Source organism: Acipenser ruthenus, chromosome 15, assembly GCF_902713425.1.
Source record: "Acipenser ruthenus chromosome 15, fAciRut3.2 maternal haplotype, whole genome shotgun sequence".
In the NCBI taxonomy this organism is placed as follows: Eukaryota; Metazoa; Chordata; class Actinopteri; order Acipenseriformes; family Acipenseridae; genus Acipenser; species Acipenser ruthenus.
This window is the reverse complement of record NC_081203.1, coordinates 17645954-17658337: the sequence shown is the minus strand read 5'-3', so window position 1 is coordinate 17658337 and position 12384 is coordinate 17645954. Positions and strand designations below refer to the sequence as shown.

The following is a 12384-nucleotide window of genomic DNA, read 5'->3' as shown; positions in this document are numbered from 1 at the left end:
AAAAGCGACATTATTAATTTATTAAATCTTATCCTGAATGCGGAATTCTCTGGGCTCTTGTATCAAATGATTAGTTATGAAGAAACCGTACTTCATAAAACTAAAATATCTAGTGTCGGCGCTAAGACATCTATTAGTGTTTTAGTCTGTCAGACTGTTACAGAGTGTCTTTCTCAAGACATTTGTCTCAATTGTCAAGTGGACTGAAGTTCCATTGGTTTTATTAATACGTTATCATTTTGTTAATATTCTATTGAAAGACGAGGGCAATTTGATAATATGATTCTCCAATGATGTCAGCAATCAGGAAATCCAAAGGCAGCACAGGGTGAGAACAAACAGTTCCTCTAATAGAGCCGTTGTTTTGAAACTGTTACAATAATGTATTGAGGACCAGCAATATTAGTGCAACACTGACTACATTCATTTATTAATTAAAGAGGATTTCACAAGGAAAATCAATGGAAACATATCATATACTTTTCTTAAAAGAACATTCCTGGATGTCATACTGCCACACATTGTTATTCATGTTAGACACGCGGTGAAACGGAACAAAGACACACACAGAACTGTACTTCTGAGGCAATTTCACTTTCATATTAATATTACTGTACTTCAGTAGCGAAGGACAGCCCCCACAGCCAGAGTGAATGAGGATCAATGTACTGCATTGAATTGATAGTGAATGTTAAACTTATTGGCTATTGGAAGAAGCAGTTATATTGTCCACTAGGGGGAGTACTCTCCTTATAAGACATAAGTTATATAGTAAATTCTGTTTCCTTCACAGCACTCACATTTCCAATTGAAAAGGAAGCAGTGATTGACCAGCTTCCCGTATAGATTTACATACAGTATATATAGTTATTTAAATAGTTCTTAAGGTATTATTTGGTGTGGTATGTAATATATTGACCCCGTATTTCTCCCCAGTTTAGAATGTTCAATTCCTCCCCCTCACTGCAGCAATTCCGCACACAGCTCAGGAGGACTGAAGCTCAGTGGAGGCCCTCCGATCTCGCGAGCCAGCTTCCTCTTCCACACCCAGGAACTCGAGGCCCTGCAGGTGTGCGCCTGATCCCACCAGACGCCTGGCCAGCAGGGGCCGCTGTAGCGCAGTGAGGAGAAACAGTCTGTGGCGATTTCCCAAACCCTGCAGGAGCGCCAGAGCCAATGCTTCCAGAGGAATCCATAGTGAATATCCACATTCAAGAAGCGCTTCACTGACTGTATGATGGGACACCTTGTGGTCTTGCCTTTCCCAAGTGAGTCACTCGGAGACCCATTCCAGAGCACAGTTTCCTGTTAGAAATGGCATTGCTGCCGTTCAGACTCACGCGCTGCCTGTGCGGGTCCATTTTTCTCAAAACCTGTATTCAGTGTTTGGGCTGTGGTGCATATTGACAAGCTAATCACAGTCTATTATAGTCTATTAGGATGCTTGTCATTCCCTAAATATGCCTTGATATAGCAGCTACAGTGTGGCATATCCTTTTTAAATAAATCTGTTTCTAACTTAACAGCCGACTGTGCTATACTACAAATCTAACCTTTTTGAGCTCCTTTGCTTCACACTGGTGTGCCTGCTTTTCAAAGCTAACAGTACTAATTGGTATCGTGTTTAACTTTACAATGTGCTCATTGTATTTTGATCCTGGAATGTTCTTTCAGCAGCTGTAGAACAGTGAGTGGTTGCACCCGGGGTGAATTCCATGATATAGGCGATACTCTGTTAGCATTGGCAACATCGCTTCACACTTTTTGTAGTTCTTGTTTTGTTCTTGCCTCTTTTTGAATGGGTAGCCTTTTCCAGTACAACACTTCCAGATTTGGAAAGGTTTAAAGATGTCCTGCTTCCTTTTGCTTCAGGTCCTGCTATTTAGAAATCCTAAAAGAAACCAGTTCAATGTCAAATGTCTATAAGTCTTTCTGAATGGCTTTAGTCAAGCCAACAACATACAGCACAAAGGGTACCAGAGGCAATGTTGCTAGTGTGAATAATAGAACACTTTTTTAACACCTTGCTTAGAAGTAAGGCTACTGTTTTTTGGTTTTTATGAATTTTATTTTTCGGTTCATATTTTTTGCTATTTCCGAGATACCCCGAAATCTGTTTTTTTCAGGGCTTTCGCTTTTTATATACTGGATGAAATTATTGTTTTCAGTTACTTTCCAAAATGCTTTGGTGTTTTTTTCTGTCAAAAAATGTGTAGTAGTAACTCGACAGTACTTGCACACTTAAGTTGTGCCTTCTGGTAACTGGTGTTTTATTGGTTTTTATCGGTTAAAACTGAAAATCAGAAGCCCTAGTTATAAGTGAGTTATAGGGGTAAAGCCTTGATAATGCCCAAATCTAAATGTGTCTGTAGCTAGGAATGGGTCTGTGCGTTTTTAAACAGTAACAGCTGTGATAAAGTGGTTCATGGGTTTGGAATTCTAGAACATACAGAAACGTTTCCGTTCATTAATGATAATAATTAATCAAAGTCTAATACAGTCAGTCTCAGAACCCAGCACTTTTTGTATTTCAATCAGGACTTGAAATATCACTTTGACATCTGCTTCAGTGTGTGTAACAGACTGCAGTATATATTTTCAAATGATACAGTACAGAGGTTGGAAAAAAAGGAAACTCCTTATGTAGCACACACTTTTAGCATCTCAAACATTTGTGTAATATAGAAAAGCTGGAAAAGAGAGGTAATTGAGAATTAGAACACTAGTAGGCAGTAGAGTCACTGTCTTCCTTGTAGTATTATGGCAGGAGTCTAATATTGAGTCCAGCCTTTGTACATTAGACTGGCCTGTTTACCTTGCCTATGAGTGTGACCCCATAGTTAACAAACTTCTGTTTAACTGTATTTATGTAACTGCCAACTGTGCGAAATAGGCAACAAAAGTCCTTTTGTAAAATCAACAGAAACAATGTTCTCTCTCACAAAATCAGTGCTTCAAAAACTCATGTGTTGCAGCAGATCATCAATGTGGTTGTATTTGAAATACCTGCATATCCTGAATTAACATAAAAAAAGTCAAGGAGATTCTCAGCATATATAGGGCAGTAGTAATGATGTTAATAATAAGGATAAGAATACATAAGAAATGGGCACACAGTTTAAACTGTTATTTTAACATGATTGAGACAGTATTTTGAGAAACAATGCTGTTCCATTTCACTAAAGAGCAGTAATATCCGTTTTGTAAGCCATACAGGTGACTGTATGTTTTTTGGAGGGGTGGGGAGTGTCCTGCATGTTGAGCCCGGTTTTGTTATGTGTCTATTTATTTATTTATTTATTTTGTCTGTGTGTTTAAGTGTTACCGCACTGTGTATTCGTCTCAAAGACGAGACAGTGAGTGGAAGTTCTGTTGCCAAAATCCTGGGGCCTTACTGTACGAGATCCAGATTGTAACCAATATCTGCCATCAAAACTGAACAGAAGAATTTCCCTTTTACTTGGTCGTGTTTCATTTGAAAAAAAAAAAATGTAAAAGAAGAAAAAAAACTTTTGTACACATTTTGTATCAGACTATTTATTAAAATGTGATTTTTAAATAAAATAAATATGAAAGCTTACTGAGTGTTGTTCGTTATTAGGGTCCTCATTCCATGGCCCTTATGCACCGAGCGTGTCTGTCTGTCACACTGAACATGGTAACTGAAATCTCATTTTATCATTGACTCCTTTCACATTGCATTTGGGAATAATCACCTTTTACTCATCATAGAGCAACTTGGCATGTCTCTGAAGTACGAGTTAATTTCTGTTCTCCTCTTTAGATTTACTGTGCATGTCACTTTCTGTTTCAGTCAGCACATTCTGGTAAAGCCTCCTAGAGCCCCTTTAAAGTCTGGTCACACGGGTGACTTCTGCGTGTTGCCTTGCAGTTTGTGGTGATCACATGAGAGACAAGCATGCGGTCGACGTAATGCAACCCAATCATAATGCACGCTTGAGTCACGAGACGTAACCATGCTGCAAAGAAAGGCTGCTGCTGTTTTAATAGCAATGTTAGAAGAGGAGGAGAGTAGAAATAAAGAAAGTTTGGGTTTGGGCCCTGGGTTATGAGATGTGAAGAACAAACCTTATAACATTTTTTTTTCTAAAATGTGGTGAACAGGTTTCTTTGTAAACTGTTACAAAAACACAACCATTACAACCTTTTCATTTTTTTTTTATCTCGTGAGCACAAAATAAAAATTTTTATGGTCTTTTGTTTTCATTGTAAAAAAAAAAAAAATGAAACAAAGGAAACCTTTTATTTTCTTATATGTAATTATTTCTCAAACCAATAAAAAAAGCTAAATAATCTATTAGCTTAATTTCCTAATCATGTGTCCACATTGCCATTTTATTATCTTGTGACACTACTATCAAATATGATTGACTGGTATTGAAAATGTTGCCCTCGTGTTGCCTGAAAAACAACATCGTCCTAAAGTGGGAGCCACGTTGCCGGGGTGTGGCTGGGGTGTTGACCAGTCGCCCATGTGACCAGGCCTTTAGAGCTCTCAAACATGTCTTCTCTCTAAGTCCAGCTGGTATACCACAGTGCAACCATTACCCAGTCCCCCTGCAACACTCCTCAGTGGATGTCAGAAATACCCTGTGTGTTCTATGTTCCATTTTTTACATTCACCAGACTGCTGCAGGGGAACAGATTAATGGTTACACTCTGGTGTACAATACAATACAATACAATACAGTTTGCTTTATACCGTGCTCTTCATGCGGAGCATCCCAGGAGCTTTACAATAAAAATTTTAAATAAAAGCCGTTGACCAATCAGTCCAGCTCAAGCATAAGCAGATGCAAACAGATACGTTCTGAAACTTGATTTAAAAGATTCTGCTGCCAGCATTCCTGATATGACTCGGGACGGAGTTCCACAGGCAGGGAGCAGAGCATGAAGGCCCTTGCCCTCCTGATTTCAGAGATTCTAGGAACTACCACAAGCTGAGCTGATCTTCAGGTGCGCCTAGGAGCACAAGGTACCAACATTTGCTGTAAACAAAAGACCCAAAACCATGAAGGGCTTTATGAGTAGTAAGCAGAATTTTAAAATGAATCCTGCATTTAACAGGGAGCCAGTGCAGAGGATTAAGAAGCGGAGTGCTGTGCTGTGAGAGGCGTGTGTGAGTATGAACTCTGGAAGCCAGTGCACAGGATTAAGAAGCGGAGTGCTGTGCTGTGAGCGGAGTGTGTGAGTATGAACTCTGGAAGCCAGTGCACAGGATTAAGAAGCGGAGTGCTGTGCTGTGAGAGGCGTGTGTGAGTATGAACTCTGGAAGCCAGTGCACAGGATTAAGAAGCGGAGTGCTGTGCTGTGAGAGGCGTGTGTAAGTAAGAACTGCAGCATTTTTAACCCGTTGGAACCGACATAATTAAGAATGGGGAAGGCCAGCAAACAAAGCATTACAGTAATCTAACAGAGAAATAATAAAAGCATGATCCAACATTTCTGCATCTTTAGCAGATAGAATGGATCTCAATGTGGCAATGCTCCTCAATGATAAAATGAGAGCTTCATAACAGAGCTCATGTGGGTATCCAAACAGTTCTGATTCCATAGTGGAGTCTTAAGATTGCCATCAAAGGAGATTTCAATACAGGATGATTCACCAAACTGCGTCTGGTGCCCAGCAATAGCACCTCCTGTCTTATTGTCTAAAGACAATTTACACAATCCATGATTGAATTTCACTCAGGCACTGATAGCACAGAAACCGCCATCTCTGGCTTAGTAAGAAAGAGAGTACTGACCCAGAGAGACAGATCCCCAGTGATGTAACAAACAGGAGCTCCATACTTCATGTCACCTGTCTCAGAAGAGTACTGACCCAGAGAGACAGATCCCCAGTGATGGAACAAACAGGAGCTCCATACTTCATGTCACCTGTCTCAGAAGAGTACTGACCCAGAGAGACAGATCCACAGTGATGTAACAAACAGGAGCTCCATACTTCATGTCACCTGTCTCAGAAGAGTACTGACCCAGAGAGACAGATCCCCAGTGATGTAACAAACAGGAGCTCCATACTTCATGTCACCTGTCTCAGAAGAGTACTGACCCAGAGAGACAGATCCCCAGTGATGTAACAAACAGGAGCTCCATACTTCATGTCACCTGTCTCAGAAGAGTACTGACCCAGAGAGACAGATCCACAGTGATGGAACAAACAGGAGCTCCATACTTCATGTCACCTGTCTCAGAAGAGCACTGACCCAGAGAGACAGATCCCCAGTGATGTAACAAACAGGAGCTCCATACTTCATGTCACCTGTCTCAGAAGAGTACTGACCCAGAGAGACAGATCCACAGTGATGGATCCAAACTACAGGTCTGAAGATTACATTTCAGTATCACAGCCTTAAGCTCTGTGATACTGAAACGTAATAGCGCTGGTAGTAGCAGAGGGCACCTGCGCCTGAATCACTTCCATGTTATCAGTGAAAGATGTTTGAAATTTCTCAAATATCAGTTTGATTCTCACCCCAGCTGTACCTCTGTACTGAGAGTGAAGACATGCCTGAGGGCGCAGTGTGGTCACAAGATGCCCCAACAGAGAAGAAGCCTGGTGTGATTTAATGTTTGTATTAAAACGACTATCATCAGAACTACCAGGGGGTCCGGGTAATCAATTGCGAAATTGTATGACTTTCCTAATCAAGAAATCACTCCTAAAAAAATACTATACCACCACTTTACCTTTAAATAAGTACTGCACTACTGTAAATAACAGTAGGGCTGGTTGGTGAATTTTTTTAACAAGGCAGGAAAGCACAGCACACAACAAGACAGGTTACCATGGACTGCTCGGATAACAGGGGTTCAGAGAGGTGTTACTGTATTACAGTGTAAACATGAAACTCCCTACAGATCAGATGTTTCTATCATAGGCTCCATAGACTAACAATATGTTAATATGTGCCACAGCACCTTTAATATTTAAACTAATGAAAGCCTTTTTCAAGGTCTGGAACTATTATAAGAGAGCCACCAGAGAGCGCCCATCTCCAGGTATTAATGTGTGAACTCAGCAGAGACTCCTGTGAGCGACGCTGGGTGCAACGCTGGAGGTAGCTCGCCATACAGTGGTTACCAGAGCATTTGATATTTGGGACTGTCCCTGAGCAAGCCTGAGCAAGGTGACACTTCTGCACTATGGCCAGTTTAAAAATTATAATTAGGGGTAAGCTGGGCTGGAGGGAGTGACGGACCACACCAGCAATTCAGTCTCCATGCCCATTCAATGTTTTGACAGAATAGCCGAAATTTAACTGTGCCAAAGTGTGTGGTTGTTTTATGATGGGGATACTATTCGGGGCTTTACAATGCTTACACATGCTTTACTTTGCTTTATTACACTTTGCTATGCTTTTACTCTAGTAAACCGTTATAAGGGTCATCCTGTAATGCAGTGGTACCTCCAGAGAGCAGCGGGACTGGGTGAGACATCTGTTCGAAATGTTAACTCAAAAAGAGTGTCACGACATTGAATATGTTACCAGCATTCACTACTGCAGAATTCAATTTCAACGAAGATGTACACTTCATTAGGAGTAGCAGGCACATTATTAGAAATGACTAATTATTAGAATTATATCATAGGGGGTATTCTGTGCCTCATACCCTTATAAAGAGACTCGTTTTTATACCCTTATAAAGAGACCCTTATAAAGAGACATATTTTAGAAATGTTGTCTTTCGAAAGCATGGTGAAATTATAATCTTTGAGAACAGCATTGGACGCTTTAGGGGAGGAATCTTGTGTGCAATAAAACGACCTATAGCCTTCATGAGTGACAGGGATATTTCCCTGACCCCATTCGATATTATTATTCCAACACCTCCTACAATCTGTGACTGACAGCCAAGCCGTTCATCTGGAAGAAATTAAGTGTGGGTAAACACTGGACATCACGCTGAAATATTATTTTGATCTCTGATCGTCGGTTGCCGCCCCCGCCCTCTCTGAGCCCTCCTCCCCTCCGGGCTTGACTCCCTTCCCTGCAGGAAGTGAGAGCGGTCTGTCCCGCTGACACTCGCCGAGCGAGGAACCCAGAGAAGGAACAAAAATGACTTGAGCCGGGGCAGCTATCTGAGCGCCTAAACATCGAAACCACCTAACGCACTTGAATGATTGCAACAGCAAACGCGCAGTACCCGTTTCCCTGGCAACATGGCCAATGTGAAAGTTGCCGTTCGAGTTCGACCGCTGAGCAAAAGGTTAGAACAATTATTGTTATTTATTTATTTATTTTAAGTTTTGATTATTATGTGTAAAGTGAAAGGAAACTCGCTTGCACTGTGCAATATGAGCTAAGACTGGATGATTCTTCTGTGTTGCTGTACCGTGATTTACAAAACGAGGAGATTTTGTTAGCCTTCCAAATGAATGCAGCCTTAATTGATTTTTAATTAGATATTTAGGTGTCTTAAACGATGCCGTAGTTGTTTGACTAGTGTGTGTTCTACTTGTGGGAACACCAACATGTCACTGAAGCCTGTTTCAGATTGAAATCGTCTCTACCAGAAAATACCCTTTTAAACAGCGTAATGTGTCAAACCGAAGCGATTACGTCTGGTTAAAAACAAAACAAAAAAACACATCTGTCACATTTCATTTTAGTTGGCTTGTTGTCAAATTAAATTGCAAAAAATTGTTTGTTAAAATAGTTCGCCAGTATAATAAAACATAAAAACCCGGTCAAACAGTCCATTGTTTAAGTAAACGTATCGGTATTTAGTTGCAGTTCAAAACAAACATTGCACTGTCTGCGTAGAAGTCCTACACTTAGCAACAGTGTCGGGGTTTAGTTACAGGATTTAACCAAGCCTAGAGTAAAAAACGTGTCTGTCTTTCGTCATCTCCTGTCCATATCAATCTGGTATTGTCATTGTCTCAGTTAAAGCGTGTCTTGGTATTTGCATTTAAAGGGGTAGGTTTGGAAATGATCCTTACAAAATGTAGTTGTGCATCAACCAGTCCATGTAGTTCAAGAGGAAAGCATCGCCCGGATTTGCATGACAAAGCCTGACACGATATACTGTTACTGTATCCATACTGTTACAAATCCGTATTGCAGATGGCACTGTGTTGCTTTCCTTACCTGCCTGCAGCTCACGGAGGGCACGCAGTTGCGTTCGTGCTGGATTGTGTCGGGTGACAGCGTGTTATGTGTAGGTGCGTTTACATTTGCAACTCTGGACCTGAGCTGGTTTAGGGTCGATTACATTAACAGATTCGTAGCATTTGAGCTATCCCTATGAGGGGTGCAAATCGGTTTGAAAATTGGTGCTGAACTATTTGAAAAGTTTAACAGCAGCGCCCCGGTTTTGCATTGGGTGCTATGCAGAACTATATGCTAGCTGATAGTATTATGGGAGCCTGGGAGGGGTCACGTGACTTGCATTCCATGGTTGCAAAGTCGTATGTTTACAAGGTGACAAAGTAAATATAAAATAAAAACAAAACATCTTCGTCGACTAAAACTAAACTGACTAAAATTCAGTACCTTGACGAAAACTAATACTAACGTGTGTATTTTAGTGGACAAGATAAAAAACTATGACTACCACTTGTATGCATGTCACTGTTTGCATTGTCCAGTCATGACAACTCTTGAAGGACATTCCAAGCAAATGTTTTTAAGAGTTTCAGAATCTGGTATATAGAGGTGCCCTGTCTTAAATAATAATAATATGTAGGACCAATCATTCTGTGTTTATAGACTATATTATCAATGTATCAATTAAGTATGAACTGTTCACTTGTTATAAAGTCAGACAATCCCAATGCTGAAGCTTTGGGTTAAGTTGTGTTTTGACTGTAACTGAGAAGTGGATTAGTATTCATGTACCTAAGATGCACATGTACACTACACTCAAGTATACTGCGCACCTTGTATATTTAACACACTTCCTGTGTATGTTGCCTCTTCAAACTTTTCTGTGACATCACCCTTTAATCTTTTGATTGATTAATTATATGAATCTTCTAACTAAAAGTGGCTGAGTGGTTTTGAAGAGAAGGGGAGTGTGGGGTAGTATTGTTGATTAATGAATCCACAGTTTGTGCTACAAATCCACACAAAACCGTTAATTCGTCAACGAAACCCCAGTCAGAACAGTTCACTTAGACGCTCAGTTTATCCATCAGAAGAGTTCACTTAGACACTCAGTTTATCCATCAGAAGAGTTCACTTAGACACTCAGTTTATTCATCAGAACAGTTCACTTAGACACTCAGTTTATCCATTGTTGTTGACTTTCTAGAGGGTTGAAAAGCCTGGCTGTCCATCAGTGTGGTTCCAGGAACAAGCCATTCTTATTAAACACGCTGAGCCCCTTGGCTGCTCCTCCAGGTAATCCATTGTCAGCCTTCAATAAACACACCTGTCTTTCCTGCTGCAGTTGCCTGGGGTTTGTTGTGAGCAGAAGGTGCAACTGAAGTTTCTTTCCATGGTGAGGGTTCTCGTGTGTAATACAAAGGATGATCACCAAGTGACTTGGCTTGCACAGCAGTTAAACAAACCCACATGGGACCTGGAGAAATGTTCGTTACTGTTCATTACAATAGGCTTTGGCAATTTGCTTCATCAAAATAATGAAGAACTGCCAAATTTGAATTGAACATCAATATATAGTACTTTATGAAGATGACTTCACATTGATCGACATTTAAACAGTGTGTTTAAAAGAAAACAGTAAAGAAATGAAAAAGGAATGTACACTAAGATGCTGAATACAGTAATTGCATGTCCTTTCCCTTGAAAAGACTATCCAGTGTAGATTGCTTCACATGTTTCGTGCTTTCTTTTCTCAATGCACTGTTTGCAGTTGCCTCCTCAGCCCGGTGCCTGGTTGCAGTTTGTGTGAAGATGGAGGGCAGCAGCGATTGCACACGTCATGCATGATTCACACTACAATAGGTTATCTTTGAATTAGCCTTATCTTTGAATTAGACAACAGAAAGTTGAGTGTCATCAGGGAAATTAAAAGCCGTATCTCCGTTTTCGTCAATGGAAAGTTGTAATTGCAGACCGTGATGGGAGTTTATTTCATTTCTGTATGTATATCTTTTCTTCTCAGAATTAGGTTATTTTGTGTGTTACGTTTCATTATCAGAGTAATGCAGACTATTCTCCAGATTGCACTGTATTGCATCAGTTGGGGTCTGAACTTTAAAACATCCCCAGGCAGTTCCTGACTTGTTTTCTCTTTCCAGAGTAGCTATCTGCTCTGAGAGGGAGTCCACATGTTAAGGAGGACTGTTCTGAGTTTAGTACACAGTGGAGAGGGCTGGGGTATCTCCATGTTCTGAGTTTAGTACACAGTGGAGAGCGCTGGGGTATCTCCATGTTCTGAGTTTAGTATACAGTGGAGAGCGCTGGGGTATCTCCATGTTCTGAGTTTAGTATACAGTGGAGAGCGCTGGGGTATCTCCATGTTCTGAGTTTAGTATACAGTGGAGAGCGCTGGGGTATCTCCATGTTCTGAGTTTAGTACACAGTGGAGAGCGCTGGGGTGTCTCCATGTTCTGAGTTTAGTACACAGTGGAGAGCGCTGGGGTATCTCCATGTTCTGAGTTTAGTACACAGTGGAGAGCGCTGGGGTATCTCCATGTTCTGAGTTTAGTACACAGTGGAGAGCGCTGGGGTATCTCCATGTTCTGAGTTTAGTACACAGTGGAGAGCTCTGGGGTATCTCCATGTTCTGAGTTTAGCACACAGTGGAGAGCGCTGGGGTATCTCCATGTTCTGAGTTTAGTATACAGTGGAGAGCTCTGGGGTATCTCCATGTTCTGAGTTTAGCACACAGTGGAGAGCGCTGGGGTATCTCCATGTTCTGAGTTTAGTATACAGTGGAGAGCTCTGGGGTATCTCCATGTTCTGAGTTTAGTATACAGTGGAGAGCGCTGGGGTATCTCCATGTTCTGAGTTTAGCACACAGTGGAGAGCTCTGGCGTATCTCCATGTTCTGAGTTTAGTACACAGTGGAGAGCGCTGGGGTATCTCCATGTTCTGAGTTTAGTATACAGTGGAGAGGGCTGGGGTATCTCCATGTTCTGAGTTTAGTATACAGTGGAGAGGGCTGGGGTATCTCCATGTTCTGAGTTTAGTATACAGTGGAGAGGGCTGGGGTATCTCCATGTTCTGAGTTTAGTACACAGTGGAGAGCGCTGGGGTATCTCCATGTTCTGAGTTTAGTATACAGTGGAGAGCGCTGGGGTATCTCCATGTTCTGAGTTTAGTACACAGTGGAGAGGGCTGGGGTATCTCCATGGATTGCTCCAGCCACTTATCCATGGGCCGGGATTACCACTAAAAAGGGGGATTGATGAAATCCAGGGGGACCTCCTAGTGCTGTAAACTG

At 41.3% G+C, this 12384-nt stretch overlaps 1 protein-coding gene across 2 annotated transcripts in view; it reads left to right on the top strand.

The window, feature by feature from the left end:
• Positions 1-7948: 7948 nt before the first annotated feature.
• Positions 7949-12384, top strand: part of LOC117422397 (uncharacterized) — a 103006-nt gene continuing 98570 nt past the window's right edge. For both annotated transcript variants that reach the window (XM_058987234.1, XM_058987233.1), the window contains exon 1: positions 7949-8235. In XM_058987234.1, coding sequence (XP_058843217.1) covers positions 8189-8235 — 47 coding nt within the window. In that variant the 5' untranslated portion in view covers positions 7949-8188. The remainder of the gene's footprint in view (positions 8236-12384) is intronic.